Here is an 18,781-nt window from a genome sequence, read left to right on the forward strand (position 1 = left end):
CCCAAGAATGGCCCACAGGTCTAGAAAGGTTTGCAATCCCAGATTATGGCTCCAGAACCCAACAAAAAATAATAACAGATATTGATAAAAAATAATAATTGCAAATATGCACATAAAAAATAAAAGGGGCAAACCCCTGCTTGACCACCCGCTGTAGGTTGCGCACCGGCCCTCCAGCCAACCCCTGCTGCTCAGCAGGGGTTGGCTTACAGCAGCGGGTTGGCGCTTATGACCTCCCATTACTTCTGCCGATAAGTAATAACATGTCATTAAATAAAAAAAGAAACTCAAACCAATAAATAATATGATATACTCATAGATCAATAGTCATCTTATTGAAAGTGCCAAAGTTACTATGATATATAATCTGACCTGTAACATCATTTATGACATTTGTTATTCCATTTGTTACATTAAAGCTGAAGATACGAGCATTGCATTTGGTGTGCGAATTATGGTATACAAGGATGTTTTGTGAGTTATAGATTGTTGAGCTACTCATAACTTGAAAATTTCAGTGGCTTTCTGTTTTTTATTTGTAAATATTACTGAACTTTGTGTGTGTTTTTAAGTGAATTTCCGAGGTTTAGTAAACATGAAAACAAAGACATGCGGTCCTTGAGCAAGGCAATGAGAGAACAAAGACCCCATCCACCAAAAGGCAAGGCAGGGGCAAACACATAAGAACTGCCCCTCCCTTCCATTTTCTTCCTTGGTTTCACCTCCAACTTTACGTCTTCTGCATTCTTAGAACTATTCTGTGCAGCATCAATAGACAAATGTTCAACAGGGCACATTAGACAAAATACATATCTAGCACCGCATAGACATGGCATAGAGATGGGTTTCGCTATGCTCACAATAGCATCTATCTTTAAACACACACCACATATACAAACTCTAACAATGTCCTTTATACAACACATTGCACAGATATCGAACACAGCCGAGATATACCCAATAGAAGGGTATCAACATGCTCACAATAGCACTGTCCATCAGGGCACACCATGCACTCACTATAAGACAATGGAACTTCTACTGTAGATTCAATACAGTCCAAATGCACCATTAATTGACTATTGTAGTTCACAAAAGCAGTCTACACTTCTGCGGGGCAATGGTAACGTCTCCCATCCTAAAAGATGTGCAAGCAATTTGGAACATCTCTCCACTAACGTTCATCCATCAAATACAAAAGATATTTACCCACAACTCACTGAAGCTGACATGTTCCCCTAACATAGGAACATATTCACTTACACTACTGAAAGGACATCTTCAAGGGCAAATTCTGTCTCTGTCTGGTGTATAAACCTCAGAACGGTTTGGAAAGTCTCCCCAGACTTCTGAAATTGTTGTAAAGCCATAATAATCCCAAAAGGAGATTGCTCTACATGGCTGACTAGAAATTTGCTAGCATGCTCCATTATTTCATGTTTGAAAACACTTGGCTTAGTTTTAAGCTTAGCCTCGTTTTGCTTTCTAACCTCTTTATTTCCCTGCTCTATGCTCACCCGTCCCCTCGTTTGAGTCGCTAAATAAAACATATGTGGTGGATTTTGCTCCACAAAGAGCAGTCATGCCTTAGTTTCTTAAATCCATTCATCTGTATCCTATTGTTGGATTCTGCTTTCAAAAGGTATTTTTTACCCAAAATTGATTTTTGTGTGTAATATTGCAGATTGACTTGTAGGAAATATGAAAATCGTTTTTTGGGGTTCAACAGTTGGTAAATATGCTGTTCTGAAAGCGTTGTGCTGAAAAAAAAAGTTCTTACACGTGTTATGCTAAACCCGGGGTCTCCAACCGGTCGATCACGAGCTACCGGTAGCTCGCAGAGACCCCGGGAGTAGCTTGTGTAGCCCTTCAGCCTTTCCGGCTCCATTTGCCCGCCCTCACCCAAACCAGCCGCTCGGATTGGAGCTAAGCTGGGGTGGGGGCAGGCGAAGAGGATGACGCTCCTCTCCTGGAGCTGCAGACTTCTCTCGTGAGAGTCTGACTCTTGTGGCGTCATCGTCGGGTGCCAGCGCGGAGCAGTAGGAGACGTGCCTTCCACTGCAGGTAAGCTCAATGGTGGAATTAGGGATCCCGTGGGAGAGAAAGCGCCGGTTAGGAAGGAAAAACTAGTAGAACAGAGGGCAGAAGGGGCACAAAAAACAAGGGGAAAACGAGTGGAACAGAGGGCAGAAGGGCACAAAAGACAAAGCAAAAACGAGTGGAACAGAGGGCAGAAAGGCACAAAAAACGAGTGGAACAGAGGGCAGAAGGGCACAAAAAGCGAAGGAAAAACGAGTGGAACAGAGGGCAGAAAGGCACAAAAAACTAATCGAACGGAGGGCAGAAGGGCACAAAAAACGAGTGGAACAGAGGGCAGAAAGGCACAAAAAACAAGTGGAACAGAGGGCAGTAGGTCACAAAAACAAGGGGAAAAGGAGTGGAACAGAGGGCAGAAGGGCACAAAAAACGAGTGGAACAGAGGGCAGAAGGGCACAAAAAACGAGTGGAACGGAGGGCAGAAAGGCACAAAAAACAAGGGGAAAACGAGTGAAACAGAGGGCAGAAAGGCACAAAAAACAAGTGGAACAGAGGGCGGAAAGGCACAAAAAACGAGTGGAACAGAGGGCAGAAGGGCACAAAAAACTAGTGGAACGGAGGGCAGAATGGCACAAAAAACAAGGGGAAAACGAGTGGAACAGAGGGCAGAAAGGCAAACAAAACTAGTGGAACAGAGGGCAGAAAGGCACAAAAACGAGTGGAACAGAGGGCAGAAGGGCACAAAAACAAGGGGAAAACGAGTGGAACAGAGGGCAGAAGACCACAAAAAACGAGTGGAACAGAGGGCAGAAGACCACAAAAAACGAGTGGAACAGAGGGCAGAAGGGCACAAAAAACAAGTGGAACGGAGGGCAGAAAGGCACAAAAAACAAGGGGAACAGAGGGCAGAAAGGCACAAAAAATGAGTGGAACAGAGGGCAGAAGGGCACAAAAAACAAGGGGAAAACGAGTGGAACAGAGGGCAGAAGGACACAAAAAACAAGTGGAACAGAGGGCAGTAGGTCACAAAAACAAGGGGAAAAGGAGTGGAACAGAGGGCAGAAGGGCACAAAAAACGAGTGGAACAGAGGGCAGAAGGGCACAAAAAACGAGTGGAACGGAGGGCAGAAAGGCACAAAAAACAAGGGGAAAACGAGTGAAACAGAGGGCACAAAAAACAAGTGGAACAGAGGGCGGAAAGGCACAAAAAACGAGTGGAACAGAGGGCAGAAGGGCACAAAAAACTAGTGGAACGGAGGGCAGAATGGCACAAAAAACAAGGGGAAAACGAGTGGAACAGAGGGCAGAAAGGCACACAAAACGAGTGGAACAGAGGGCAGAAAGGCACAAAAACGAGTGGAACAGAGGGCAGAAGGGCACAAAAACAAGGGGAAAACGAGTGGAACAGAGGGCAGAAGACCACAAAAAACGAGTGGAACAGAGGGCAGAAGACCACAAAAAACGAGTGGAACAGAGGGCAGAAGGGCACAAAAAACAAGTGGAACGGAGGGCAGAAAGGCACAAAAAACAAGGGGAACAGAGGGCAGAAAGGCACAAAAAATGAGTGGAACAGAGGGCAGAAGGGCACAAAAAACAAGGGGAAAACGAGTGGAACAGAGGGCAGAAGGACACAAAAAAACAGGGAAAACGAGTGGCACAGAGAGCAGACGGGCACAAAAAACGAAAGGCACAGAGGCAAAATACAGAATACAAAAATATAGGGGCAGCTAATAACAGAAGGCAGAACGGGCAGAGAGGCATGGGGACAGCGAGGGGAACAGAAGGGAAAACCGGGCAGAGACATGGGGCAGCGAGGGGTACATAAGGAAAGACCGGGTAGAGAGAGCACGGGGACAGCGAGGAGAACAGAGGGCAGAAAAGGGGGCACGGACCACGTACAGGCAGCGGGGGGGGAGACAGACAACAGAAGTCCCAGACACAACAATGATAATACAGGCAATACAATAAAAGCAATAAAACATTGAAAGGCACATGTATAGGTTACCGTTACTTGGCAGGCAGGTAAAAATAGATATAGCCTGGATCAGCAGTAGGATTTTCGAGCTGCTGTCTGATTGCTCACTTTCCACAAGCCCTTGGGTACCACTGCTTCATACAGCTCTGCAGTTATCAGTGTCCAGTAGTCAAGGCCAAGCTCATGATGAGGCAGGGGGGGGGAGTAGAGGGGTATGGGGGGCATGGGATTGTGGGGGCATGACTGTTAAGTCATGGTTCAGGGCCACTGGCATTATGTGGCACTGGGGGACCAAATTATGCAGCAAGTTTGACAAAATCATGCAGCAAAAACGACAAATTATATGGTGTATTGCAGCTAATTTTGTGATAGTACTACTTTATTGTTTTGTAATTTGTACTCGTTAGCAGTGTCTCTGAAATTTTGGACCTTAATTTTGGACCTATTAATTGAAATGTCTTGAAGCGTTATAAATCCAAAGTCATTTCTTTTGGTGTTCTAGGGAACTCTTAAGTCAGGCCTGTCTTGGGTATTTTGTACAAACCACAGTATGGGCTCTGATGAAATTAGGCTTTAAGTCAATGAAAGTAGGCGTGGGGGGTCTCTCTGAAAAATGCGCGAGTTGCTTCGGGTTCAGTAGCTCACGGAGATTTTCACTGGCCAGAAGTAGCTCTGACTACACAAAAGGTTGGAGACTCCTGTGCTAAACTATGCCCACTGTTTTGTTAGCTAAATGTATTTGAAAATAAATATTTCTGGCCTGACTGAGCATTGCAGTTTCCAGAAATGGTAACCATTTTGGCTTGTGACTGGGTAGCCTGATCCATCTAAGTATATTGTGACAATGTTGCAGGCTTTTTTCTTCACATGTCTCAGGCTATCATAGGTTACGGTCAGCTTAGGTAAACGGCAACTCCCTGAAACAACTCACAAGTTTGGGCCTCAAAGGGCTTTGGGTCAGAATCCAAAAGACCCACCATGTTCAATACCGATAAGGTAAAGTACAATCTCTAAAAAAAGACACCTGTCTTACATCCATTTGTAGACCAGTAATTCCTCCATTGCTTCTGGGTGTGCCCTAAGGGCATATATCTGGCTTCCTGTAACTAGTGCATGCCAAGTGAAGCTCCGCTTTTGCTCCTAGGTTGGCCAATGGGCATTTATCTGGCTGGCTATAACCAGGGCGCAGCATGTACTGCACCTCTATTGCTCCTGGATGGATCCAATGGGAGTGTATCTGGCTGCCTGTAGCCAGTGAGCAGCATGTGCTGCGCCTCTATTGCTCCTGGATGGATCCAATGGTAGTGTATCTGGCTGCCTGTAGCCAGTGAGCAGCCTGTGCTGCACCTCTAAGGCTCCTGGATGGATCCAATGGGAGTGTATCTGGCTGCCTGTAGCCAGTGAGCAGCATGTGCTGCATCTCTATTGCTCCTGGATGGATCCAATGGGAGTGTATCTGGCTGCCTGTAGCCAGTGAGCAGCATGTGCTGCACCTCTAAGGCTCCTGGATGGATCCAATGGGAGTGTATCTGGCTGCCTGTAGCCAGTGAGCGAAGTAGAATCCACTCAGAGTGGTGGTGATCCCAAAAGATGGGGAACACACAGTGTTGTATAAATGCCCCTCACACACCAACAGGCCCCTTGGTGTCATGCTTCATCATCGGGGCCTTCGCACCCCTCTACGGGATGCGGCGTGCTACGACTCGCGAATACGCAGGAGCACTTGAAAGTGAACTATGTGAGGGGGTGTGTCTGCAAAAGTGTGAGTGAGGTGAGGTGAAAAAATGGTTAAAAAATACCTGGCACGTGGGTAAAACAAATTTATTAAATCCCCGGCTGGTATTATTAAAAAAGTGCAAGGCGTGGTTGAAGAAATACAAATTAAGGTATTACAACCACTGTGAAAGGTGTCAACATGTTTCGGAACTCAGAGGCTCCTTCTTCAGGACAAGGATAGCACTTACCCTCCCCTTACTCACATGTAAATGTAAAAGTGTAAAATAGATTACAACAATGTGTAATATACCTAACAATGTTATATATGTTGGTTGATGTTGTTGCGCCCAATTGGCGATGAAAACCTGTGAAAAGAAAGCATACATAAACACCTTGGTCTAAGATGCACAGGCCCAAGGAGAAGAAAATAACTTCCCAAAATATAACTTCTCAAAATACAACAGGGTCAGTCCAAAAATAGTGGAACCCTGTGATGAATGAAAAAATGAAAAAAAAAATTTAAAAATAAAATACACACACCAGGACATAACACAACGCTCACAGATATGTCTATGTATATATATATACAAACACAGAACACAAAATAAATCTCTACTCTGATGGAAATAGAGCACACAAAAGATATTTTCACAGCTTACTTAAAGTTTTCAAAATTTAGACCTCATGAGCCTGTGCGTGTTATTGGGGGATCCTTCCTTTCTGTTCAGAAAAAGACCTATAACAACATTAATATATGGGATTCAGTTTGTTGTAGGTACAAATGTACCAAAGCGCCATACTCAAGCTCCTTTTTCCAACCCAAAACTCACGGTTACTGCAATGACTAGTTGCCTGCCTTCCCTCAACGCGGCTCCGGTGAAGTGAGCGTGCATCGCGTTAGTACCCTTCTTTATACTCTGCCACTAGGTCATTATTGGTGGTTAATTGAATAATGAGGCCCGGAAGAAGCCCAAATAGGGACTTGGTAAACCGAGGTGGTCCGGTGTTGCGCGTTCTGCCACCGCTATACCCTGCGCATGCGCCTCCCCCGCCGGACTGATGTTAACTGCGCATGCGCGGAAAAGTGAAGTCACCGCGCATGCGTCAAGGAGCAGCACTGCCGCTGATATCGGTACGCTTGCAGAAGAGACATGGAGGTATCTTGAGCATGCGCACTGCGGCGGAACATTACAGAATAAGAGCTTTTATTCAAATGTACCAGGAAGAGTGCGAAAAAAGGCTATATGGGGGTTAATAAAACAGTAATTATCCATACAATCTGGAAGTGGTAATTGGTTTCTATGTGGGAACAGGAGGCATACTGGATTGGGGTGTGTCATTAAGAACCCTGACTGAGTAATAGCCCCATCAGCTATCTGTTGTGGGGCAGTGGTTGTCCAAACCACCCAGGCCTATGACAAAGAGTGCAGGAGATTGCTCTCTGATAATAGGAACTATCAGATCTTAATTGAAGACCCCACTGAATCACTACGAGTGCGAATAGGTGGTATGGTAGAAGAGGCTGTTGCACATGACTGGATAACCAAAAAAGAGTCTGAGTTTTTGATTCAGAATAATCCACGTATTCCCTATTTTTACACCATTCCAAAGGTGCATAAAAACCTGGACAACCCTCCAGGACGGCCCATCGTGTCGGGCATATCATCAATCTTGGAACCTCTGTCCAAGTTTGCCGATGCCTTTCTGAGACCTATTGTACAAGCCACTGACACATATCTGAGAGACACAAAAGCGGTACTCCAACTATTACAAAACCAAACTTTTGACTCCACCTCTCAAATGCTCCTGAGTCTAGACGTAGAGAGCCTCTATACCAGCCTCCCACACGATGAGACCCTACAAATCATGGAGGAAGTACTGCACACTACCAATTGGGAATACCACACTCCCAGGAGTGTAGTACTGGAATGTATTTCATTGGCCCTTACAAAAAAAATTTTCGAGTACGAGGGCACCCTCTACTGGCAGAAACATGGTACGAGTATGGGCAGCACCTTCGCCCCAAGTCTGGCGGGTTTATATGTCCATCATCTTGAATCTACTAAGATTCTGCATCCAGACAATCCACACAGGGCAAGGATTCATACCTGGCGAAGGTATATAGATGACATTTTTGTCATCTGGGAAGGAGACGAGACTACGGTGTCTGAATTCATCCACTGGTTGAACACCCAGAATGCATTTCTTAGATTCACACATCAGGTGTCGAAAGAGAGCATGGTGTTCTTGGACTTAAACATCTATCATCAAGCGGGTATTCTAAAAACAGAGACCCACTTCAAACCGACGGCCAGGAACTGTCTCCTCAGATTTGACAGCTTTCATCCGCGTCATCTGAGGGAGAATCTACCCTATGGACAGTTCCTCCGTTTGCGTCGGAATTGTAGTGACATCAACAAATACAAAACCCAGGCAAAAGACCTCAGTACAAAACTGAGACAGAGACAGTATCCGGAAACTGTGATCCAAAAAGCGATGAAAAGGGCAAGAAATAACAACCGTGAGGCCCTCCTGGAGGATAATCCAAGGAGTGACAATAAAGGGGAAAGAACAGTGTGTGTCACAACTTATAGCCCAGTTACTAACCAGGTGACTAAACTGGTCAATAAACATTGGCGCATACTGACGAGCGGAAGTCTGACATTGGAAAAACCTTTGTTTGCACACAGAAGGGGTAGGAACTTAAGAGACATGCTTGTCCACACGAGACCGTTGCCTAAAAGAAGTGACCAGCCAAGACTACAGGGCATTCACGGCCACCATCCATGTGGCAACTGTAACAATTGTCACCTCACCAAAAAAAGCCTGTCCTTGACTTTTTCGAACGGGACAAAGTGGGACCAACGTGTTTTTACGAATTGCAACAGTAAGAATGTTGTATACTTGATCACGTGTCCCTGTGGAAAAGAGTATGTGGGGATGACTACGAGACAAGTTAAAATCAGACTCAATGAGCACAAAAGTAATATCAGGTGCAAAAAACTTACAACAAAAATGTCTGCCCACTTCATCGAACACCAACACTGTGTCAACGAATTACAGTGGACGGTAATAGAACAACTGCCCTCAGATGTGGGCCTCCTGGAGAAAGAACAAAGATGGGTGTACCGTCTTGGCACTGATGTCACTGGGCTCAATGATTCCATTCCTTGGAACCTCTTGAGATGAACTTCATTGGACCTTGTTCATAGAACCTCAGTCAAATGACCTCTGAGAATTCCTATGTTGGGGTGTATCAAATTATATCATCACCAATAGGTTAATCCTTTCCTTTTTTGTTATTGCCGTTTTGAATGATGAACAACAGATAGCTGATGGGGCTATTACTCAGTCAGGGTTCTTAATGACACACCCCAATCCAGTATGCCTCCTGTTCCCACATAGAAACCAATTACCACTTCCAGATTGTATGGATAATTACTGTTTTATTAACCCCCATATAGCCTTTTTTCGCACTCTTCCTGGTACATTTGAATAAAAGCTCTTATTCTGTAATGTTCCGCCGCAGTGCGCATGCTCAAGATACCTCCATGTCTCTTCTGCAAGCGTACCGATATCAGCGGCAGTGCTGCTCCTTGACGCATGCGCGGTGACTTCACTTTTCCGCGCATGCGCAGTTAACATCAGTCCGGCGGGGGAGGCGCATGCGCAGGGTATAGCGGTGGCAGAACGCGCAACACCGGACCACCTCGGTTTACCAAGTCCCTATTTGGGCTTCTTCCGGGCCTCATTATTCAATTAACCACCAATAATGACCTAGTGGCAGAGTATAAAGAAGGGTACTAACGCGATGCACGCTCACTTCACCGGAGCCGCGTTGAGGGAAGGCAGGCAACTAGTCATTGCAGTAACCGTGAGTTTTGGGTTGGAAAAAGGAGCTTGAGTATGGCGCTTTGGTACATTTGTACCTACAACAAACTGAATCCCATATATTAATGTTGTTATAGGTCTTTTTCTGAACAGAAAGGACGGATCCCCCAATAACACGCACAGGCTCATGAGGTCTAAATTTTGAAAACTTTAAGTAAGCTGTGAAAATATCTTTTGTGTGCTCTATTTCCATCAGAGTAGAGATTTATTTTGTGTTCTGTGTTTGTATATATATATACATAGACATATCTGTGAGCGTTGTGTTATGTCCTGGTGTGTGTATTTTATTTTTTAAAATTTTTTTTTCATTTTTTCATTCATCACAGGGTTCCACTATTTTTGGACTGACCCTGTTGTATTTTGAGAAGTTATATTTTGGGAAGTTATTTTCTTCTCCTTGGGCCTGTGCATCTTAGACCAAGGTGTTTATGTATGCTTTCTTTTCACAGGTTTTCATCGCCAATTGGGCGCAACAACATCAACCAACATATATAACATTGTTAGGTATATTACACATTGTTGTAATCTATTTTACACTTTTACATTTACATGTGAGTAAGGGGAGGGTAAGTGCTATCCTTGTCCTGAAGAAGGAGCCTCTGAGTTCCGAAACATGTTGACACCTTTCACAGTGGTTGTAATACCTTAATTTGTATTTCTTCAACCACGCCTTGCACTTTTTTAATAATACCAGCCGGGGATTTAATAAATTTGTTTTACCCACGTGCCAGGTATTTTTTAACCATTTTTTCACCTCACCTCACTCACACTTTTGCAGACACACCCCCTCACATAGTTCACTTTCAAGTGCTCCTGCGTATTCGCGAGTCGTAGCACGCCGCATCCCGTAGAGGGGTGCGAAGGCCCCGATGATGAAGCATGACACCAAGGGGCCTGTTGGTGTGTGAGGGGCATTTATACAACACTGTGTGTTCCCCATCTTTTGGGATCACCACCACTCTGAGTGGATTCTACTTTGTTTATTCATGTAACTAGGGAGGCCGAATCCACTGACTCTCTCTCTCCCCCCTCTTGTTAAATTTGTGTAGCCAGTGAGCAGCATGTTGCACCTCTAAGGCTCCTGGATGGATCTGGCTGCCTGTAGCCAGTGAACAATTTCAAAAAGGGGGTGGTGATGGACAGAGTATCTGAGTTAATCAGAACACTCCTACCCAGTCAACAGATCAGGGCTTGATCCATCACCGTTTTTTAGCTCACTGCACCATCCCAGTTCAGAACCTCGCTATATGCAAATTAGTCTGTCCCTGGCCCAGTGCATCATGGGAACAGGGCAGACCAAACTACCAAGCCAATTCTTCACTGGAAAGGAAACAAGCTTCCGGGGACCGGTTTCTGGCATTACAGCCGTCTTCGGCCCGGCTTGCTTGAATCCTGATGGTGCAGTGAGCAAGGGACTCATGTCTGAGCATACCCTTCCACACTCATGGTGGCCAAAATAATTTCAAAAAGGGGGTGGTGCTAAAAAACGGTGATGGATCAAGCCCTGATCTTTTGACTGGGTAGGAGTGTTCTGCTTAATTCAGATACTCTGTCCATCGCCACCCCCTTTTGAATCGTTTTGGCCACCACAAGTGTGGAAGGGTATGCTCAGATGTGAGTCCCTTGCTCACTGCACCATCAGGATTCAAGCAAGCCGGGCCGAAGACGGCTGTAATGCCAGAAACCGGTCCCCGGAAGCTTGTTTCCTTTCCAGTAAAGAATTGGCTTGGTAGTTTGGTCTGCCCTGTTCCCATGATGCACTGGGCCAGGGTCAGACTAATTTGCATGTAGCCAGGTTCTGAACTGGGATGGTGCAATGAGCTAAACAACGGTGATGGATCAAGCCCTGATCTTTTGACTGGGTAGGAGTGTTCTGCTTAATTCAGATACTCTGTCCATCGCCACCCCCTTTTGAATCGTTGTAGCCAGTGAACAGCATGTGTTGCACCTCTATGGCTCATGGATGGATCTGGCTGCCTGTAGCCAGTGAACAGCATGTTCTGCACCTCTATGGCACCTGGATGGATCCAATTGGAATTTATCTGGCTGCCTAAACCTCCGTTTGCCTGTCCCAAAAAATCGATATATACATGTTTGCAGTTTTATATAACGCAAAATTGTACCAAGAGCGTTGGAGTACTTTACACGAAAACCAAGCGCTACGACTTTTTATATGTTTAAAAGCGCGAAGCGACTGTGGTTTGCCTAGAATTACTACATATGAAGTAGAGGCCGAAAATCGAGACTGGTTCTCCAGTTCTAAAGCAGGCAGCACACGCCTAATATATAGAGAATGAGAAGGAACATGCTTTTTCTCACTCGGTGACATGATTTGCTGTGGAACCTTGAGAGATGAGGGTGGGTGTAATTTAAGGTTTGTTTCAATGCCACTGTCACTTTCCAAACCTGAGATGCTGTGAATGGGAATAAGTGCCCGTGCTCTATTTCCGTCTTCCTCACAGTGAGTTCTTCTCTGAGCCGCCAGGGGCCGCCCTTCAAATTCAAGGCATCTGCTGTGAAGGCCGTCGGGTATTGTAGTCCTTCTATTGCTAGTTATCGCACGCAGGAACGGATGGGAACTACAAGTTCCGGGTGTCCCGGGACATTGCCTGAGGGACGTGGGTGCAGGCTTCCCTGGGAGCCTGGGGGAGAGAAGATGAACATTTGGAGCTACTGGACGGGGGAGGAGAGTTCAGGCGAGGCGGAGGAGGTGACCCCGGGAGATAACTCGTGACGGAACCAGGTGATCTTTTTGGAGGGAGGTGGACATTTAAGGACCGCATCACGGAGGCGGAGCGTTACCGAAGGGTGTGAAGCGGAGGTGGGGTTATTAGGTAGGGTCTCTATAGGGGCGGGAGGTGCTGAGGCAGTGGAGTATTAAAAATGGTGTTGAAATACGGCGGCTATCGAGGCAAGGCATTGATTAACGAGTGGATTTTTAAGGGATAATGACATTAAATAGGGGTAGTGCTTTAAAAGGCCAGGTATTTGGTGGAATATTCAGAGCACCAGTGGACTTTCGTTTGTTACTTGTTTACTGTGCATTGTATGTGGAAGTGTGCGACTGTAAACGATATCTTATTAATAATACATAATTTCGTATACTTGGCACTTTTTTCTTAATTCAGCTGAAAATGCAGCAATGCTAAACGGTCGTGATAATTTGAGGAGTGAATGTATTTGGTGCGATATACTTTTCACACAATCCTAAAAATCATGTAATTATATGGTACTTAAAAAGAGAGGGTCTACATAAACGCTTTCCGAGAGAACACGTGTGGGGTCAGCAGGAAAAGGGGCACACTTTCTGGGGCTTTTTAAACTTGGATCTGGTATGAAAGGTACTAGGTAGAGCGAGGGTAGAAGGAAGCGCATAGCTGCCAAGTGGTGCCCTGTCTTGTGCCACACCTTTAGTGAGTCCTAGTACTTTAGCTTACACTATTTTACATCGTGGAGTAGTTTCACTTTTCCCTATAATAAGTGTCTTCTTAATTATCCCTTCCTATACCCATCATTGGTATGCATCCTGCTCTGCTCCTTGAGTATCTATCCATGAATGCTCTTTTTTCCCCTAAAAATTTAGTTTTTTTCCAAAATTAAAACGGAAAGAAAGATTTCAGTATAACATCCTTGTCAACAGGGACAACTTTTTCAGTTGGACTTTCCATTCTAGGTCAAAGCCTACCAGACAGCACAGTTGACTGGTTTGCTAAAGACATCTTGGGCACATTCAGAAAGCTTCCCTGGAAATACATTCCACCCGTTGCATACCATTGGCTTTGTTACTCACGTTTTCCAGCTTTCTAATTGCTGGCTTCATTTCTTTTAGGTTCTCCACAGTGAGTTTTTCCCTCCCAGGGAGCAAAGCCTTTTCTCACCAACTCCCTCTGTATTACTTCAATGAGTGGTCCTTTCTGTAAACAGGCCTGTAAATTGTGTTCTTATCTTGGCACATTTGCTGTGCATTCAAAACAGAGGTCAAATGTCAGGCTCTGTCTTCCGAGGGAGCTTGGTGTTTACTTTTCTTTCTATGGCTTCAGAGTGAAAGGATTTATGTGACAATGTTGCTGGATACTGGGGGTAGGAAAGGTTTTTTTTCTAGCACACAACATTCTAATAAACAGTGCAAGTATTTCAGGATATATCCGAATTATGAATGCACAAATTAAGCACACTTTTTGTTATTTCTGAAGTGTGTTGGAGACACTTTAATATGATCAATACACTTGGTGATGCCATTTCCGCACGTTATCGTTTGTGCGCTGCATAATTTTATTAGAAAACTGTTTGTCTATGCAAATGTAATAGCCATTTCAATTGAAAAAGTGTTGTCTGTAATTTCAATGTGCTACCACACCATGTATGCTCCACTCTCCTCCGCACCACTCCACTGTACTCTGCACCACTCCATTTTATACACATTGACACCACTGCACTCTCCTCCACTGCACTCTACTCCACTGCTCCCTACTCTGCATAATTCCACTCTGCGCCACTCCACCCTACTCTATTCCAATGCACTCTACGCCCCTATACTATAAACCAATGCACTCTACGCCACTCTACACCACAGCACTGTTTGCCACTGCACTCCAGTCTAGGCCACTCCAATCTACTCTGCACAACACCACTCTGCAACACTGCATTATGCGCCACTGCACTCTATGCCAATACACTCTACGCCAATGCACTTTACTCTGTAACACTCAACTGTATGCCTCTGCACTCTACGCCATTCCACTGTACGCCTCTCTAATCTACTTTGCACCACTGCCTCAGTCACTGCTCTCCGCAACTCCGCCATTGCACTCTATGTCACTGCACTCTATCCTCCACCACTCCAATCTACGCCACTTCACTCTACTCTGAAATAATATATTCTGTGCCACTGTACTCTACGCCAAATCACTCTACACACTGCACTCTACATCACCGCCCTCTGCGCTAATACACTCTACGACACTGTACTCTGCAATGCCGCACTCTATGCCAGTGCACTATACACCACCCTCCTCTGCATCACTGCACTCTACGCCACTGCACTTTGCATCACTGCATTCTACTCTACTCCACTGCACTCTGTCACTCTACGCCACTGCAGTCTACACCCCTGCACTCTTTACCATTCTACTCTGCACCACTACACTCTGCGATCTACTATATACCATTCTAATCTGCACCACTGCATTCTGCGACACTGAAGTGTACACCACTGAATTCTGTGCCTCTGCACTCTACGCCACTGCCCTCTACATCATTAAACTTTGCAACATGACATGAATGCACTTTACACCAGTCCACTGCACTCTACTCTGCACCACTGTACTTCGCCCCACTGCACTATCTAATCTACGCCACTGTAATTTATGTCACTCTACACCACTGCAGTCTATGACACTCTACTCTGCAATGCTGCACTCTTCAAAATTTGAATATTTCTCCCTTGTGGTAGACCTAAAAGTTTGATGTCCTAGCGCGGGGACACTCCGCTCTGGAGTAACCAGGCGCTTTACAAATCCCATAACATAGCACTCTGTGCCCCTGAACTATACATTACTGCATTCTATGCCATTGCACTCTACGCTACTCGCATCACTCCACTCTATGCCACTGCACTCCTTTACTCTATGCCACTGCACTTTATGCCACTGAACTCTAAGGCACACTGTCTTCTAAGTGCTCTAAGCGCCTCACTGCCTTCTAAGTGCTCTAAGCGCCTCATTGTCCCTGTGCGCAACTGGTAAGCCCCTCTCCAAAGCTTTCTGATCTGCGTCTCCCAAACTCTTTACATTGTCCATCCATTGGCGTTAAGGTCCTCATATGGTCTAACTCATGCTTTAACCTTCTCACGCAGTGTATCCATGTGCTACAAGCTCCTCGCACTGTACATGATCTTTGATTTCTTTGCTGTCCCTGTGCCATCAAGCCCCTTACTTTCAGTCTGAGGGCCTTACCTGCTCACTCTTTGTCCCTCGGCCCCAAGCACGTTTCCAACTGGGGTGTTTGGCCCACATGAAACGTGAGGGCCTTCCCTTTTAACATAAAAAAAGTGCTGGTACTCAGTACCGGACAGTACCAGCCCATTTAAAGCACTGATCTACACCAATATCTGCGCACCCTGCCTATATTTTAAAAACTTCACACACTGCCAATGGGCCTCCCCCACAGTGTCCTTGTACTGCAAGCTTCCTGCACTGTCTATATTCCCAGGTTCTCCACTCTCTGGCCATGTGCCCCAAGTTCACCATGCTCTAGCCATGTGCCACATGACTACCACACTTTGCACATGTGCCCTGTGTTCCCCACACTCTTCCCCAGGCACAAAAAAAACACAATACCCATGTGCCCCATAGCTCTGCCTTTTCAGTCCTAGATTCTGCCACAGACTTGAGACTGACCCCAAGCTCCTTGTAACATCTGTCCATGGTCTCCAATCCTGCGGAATCGGTGAAAATAACCTCAACATGCTATGCTGCCTTAGAAAGAGCAGTGCGAGCCAAAATCGTGTGGTATTTATTGCGCCCAATAAATTCTGACTCAGTGTTAAATATCTCATCAGTTACCAGGTTGCTCGTTTGAAGGCCTGTGCATTATAATGTAGAAACTGGTAGAAAAGCTAAAGCTGCATGTAGCAAGACCTACAAAGGAAACGTGGCATCTTGCCATCTGGTTGCTAAACTCAGCATTGTGGGTCAGGAAGAGTCACCTGCTGCACAGCCGGTATTTTTACATAAACAGCCTGGTTTATAAAATGTGGACTGTGGCGTAAAGGTCATGTTCCCTGCTGCGGCAGTTTCAACGTCAAGGCACTGTGTCTAAGAAGGGTTGTAATGAGGGGCGCGTAGGGGTATTGCTGTCATTCATGCAGCAGGTGCAGTGGCACTATGCGCTGGAGGTGTGAAGAGCCCATTGCACCCCAGGAAGCCTCGTTTCCCCTCAATGTAGTAGGGCCGACGGCCCCTTGGCTGCGTCTCTGGGTGTGCATCAGGAAGCACACACACTCGCAGCCAGGGGTTGCGGTGAGAGGGAACAGGATATGGCATCACGGCCAGAGCAGCCGGCTTTGGAAGTAGGGTACCAAGTTAAAGTCTCAGCGTCGGCTCAACATCCTGTGATTCTGAGCAAATCATTAATCTTTCCCTATCTAAAACAAAAAGTGAGCGTGTGCCTGCGTCATGTAGCTGATGGTGTTCATGTAAAGAAGCCCTCCTTGGTTCGAGTTATCTTTAACTAAACACAGAGGATACATAGACGGCTTGCCCCATGTCTGTTGTCTTCTCATTGCCCCCCTACTCTGCCCACGCTGCTGCAAACGGGTCCCACAAGCCCTCTCAGTAAGCGTTTGGCGTGTGTATTTTCGGAAAACATTTCCCTTCATTGTCTCGCTTTCTTTTTCTGATTTTAATTTGTATACTGTAAGCAGCCCACCGGGCGTGAGAGGCGGGAGTGAGGGTGGAGCCAGTCAGCCCCTTCACGAAGAACTGAAACCAGACCGAGCTCGGCTGCCAAGCGAAACCGCCCCGCCCTCACCCTGCACGGCCTCTCTTACCCCGGGCGAGGCGGCTCCTAGTGATGTATGCTCTCCAGAAATCTGTGTGCAGATAGAAATTCACGGATTCAGATGCTCACGGGGCAAGTGCTCTCTAGAAACCAGGTAATTGTAGGCAGTTTTTGTTTCTCCATAGTCTATTATTAGGATAACCTTTGGCCATTAGGTCTGACTTTGATTTGGAGTCACGATTAAAATATTAAAAGCCTGCTGCTACGAAAAAGTATTTTTTTTTAAGAAAGAATCCATGTACGAGATAAGTAATTGATTATTTGAAAACTCAGTGAACTTTTAATATGTAAAACTGTCCCACGTGCACTGGAAATGAAGCACTCCAAAGGAGGGGGGATAGGTAACAACAGCCCCTGTACACCTCTCGTCAGTCAAGCCAGGCCGAAAATTCCTCTGTAAAGGCAATAGCTTTGTGAAAGTTTAAGCAGTTAGTATTCTGCTAAGTGTAGAATGGGGGTGGGGGCAATGCCGGTCCACGAGGGTTGAATCCATGCCAGTCGTTAGGGATATCAACATAAGACGGATTTAAATGCAAATAGGTTCTGTTGGACGAATTTGCCTTATAATTGGTTAGCCTAAAATCTGGCAAGTATCTCGTCTTACGACGTAGATGGGCAGCTCTGGCACAGAAACAACCAATGGGCCTTAGTAAGTAGTGGGCCTCTCCAAGTCCTACCAACTTTTTTTTCAATTCCTACAGGTATGTAGTTTTAAAAAAACAGTATTCCATACCCAGTGCCGAATTTGAGCCAGTGCTTAGAAGTGGGGCCAATTGGCACTCATTTTTGGGGACTGGCAGTTATTTTCCTCGTCTGACTTTAACCCCCAGGAAAGATAGAAAAAAACACAAAAGGAGAAAAGAACGAGGAAGTGAAAGACGAAAAAAAATGTAACAAAGCACGCATGAAAAAGATCCTGAAAGAGTGAGCTAAAGGGGACAGGGAGTGTCTGGTGGTGGATGAAAGAGGTATCTCAGAAGTATCGCAATAAACCTGTCTCCCAAGAGAAGCAGTATAGAAAAGAGCAGGGAATCTAAAAACAAATAACAGAAAAACAGCAGAGATATCTTTGAACTATTAGAAGGAGATTGTTTACAGACCACAAAGAGATTCTGGGGCTGGAGAGACGCCCTGCGGCTATAAAGAGAATTAAAAACCTTGGAGGGGTTCTGTGACTGCATCCTTTGGGGCCGTGCTGGGATTGTGGATACCTTAAGGGTCTGCGAAGAGATGAAAGGGCTTTGCATAGAAGCTCCTCCTTATTGTTGTCATCTTTTGCATGTCTCATCCAGACATCCTGGAAATTAATTGAGTGAGACTTCAGACAAGACACCGTTGCCACTTTATTTTCTGTACACTCCAAAGAACACGGCGCCCAAACGGATGAATGGAACTCTTGTGTTCTGTAGACATTTATCATGGTTTAATATTAAAAATATTTTAGTAGGGTGCAAAAATATTTTAGTAGAAATCTGATAACCATTTGAAGAAAAAAATATTTTAATATGTGGTTCTCTTCTCAACAAGTGCATCTGGTCATGAATGGTGCATGTAAACACTGTTCTATGGTGATCCCATGTGGTCTAAGTTTGATTGTTGTAG

The 18,781-nt window shown here is 45.5% G+C and overlaps 1 protein-coding gene across 6 annotated transcripts in view; it reads left to right on the forward strand.

The window, feature by feature from the left end:
- The first annotated feature begins 12,202 nt into the window (after positions 1-12,202).
- MIB2 (MIB E3 ubiquitin protein ligase 2) overlaps positions 12,203-18,781 on the forward strand; it is a 312,619-nt gene continuing 306,040 nt past the window's right edge. Inside the window, exon 1 of one of the 6 annotated variants that reach the window (XM_078642419.1) lies at positions 12,203-12,362. Coding sequence is in view for 2 of the 6 variants with exons in the window: in XM_078642416.1 (XP_078498542.1) it covers positions 17,196-17,273 (78 nt within the window). In the remaining 4 variants the exon portion in view is untranslated. Of the gene's footprint in view, positions 12,363-17,147; positions 17,274-18,781 lie in introns of those variants that run through there. The other 5 variants (XM_078642424.1, XM_078642421.1, XM_078642416.1 and 2 more) reach the window with 5 other exon arrangements.

Source organism: Lissotriton helveticus, chromosome 5_1 (genome assembly GCF_964261635.1).
Source record: "Lissotriton helveticus chromosome 5_1, aLisHel1.1, whole genome shotgun sequence".
NCBI lineage: Eukaryota > Metazoa > Chordata > Amphibia > Caudata > Salamandridae > Lissotriton > Lissotriton helveticus.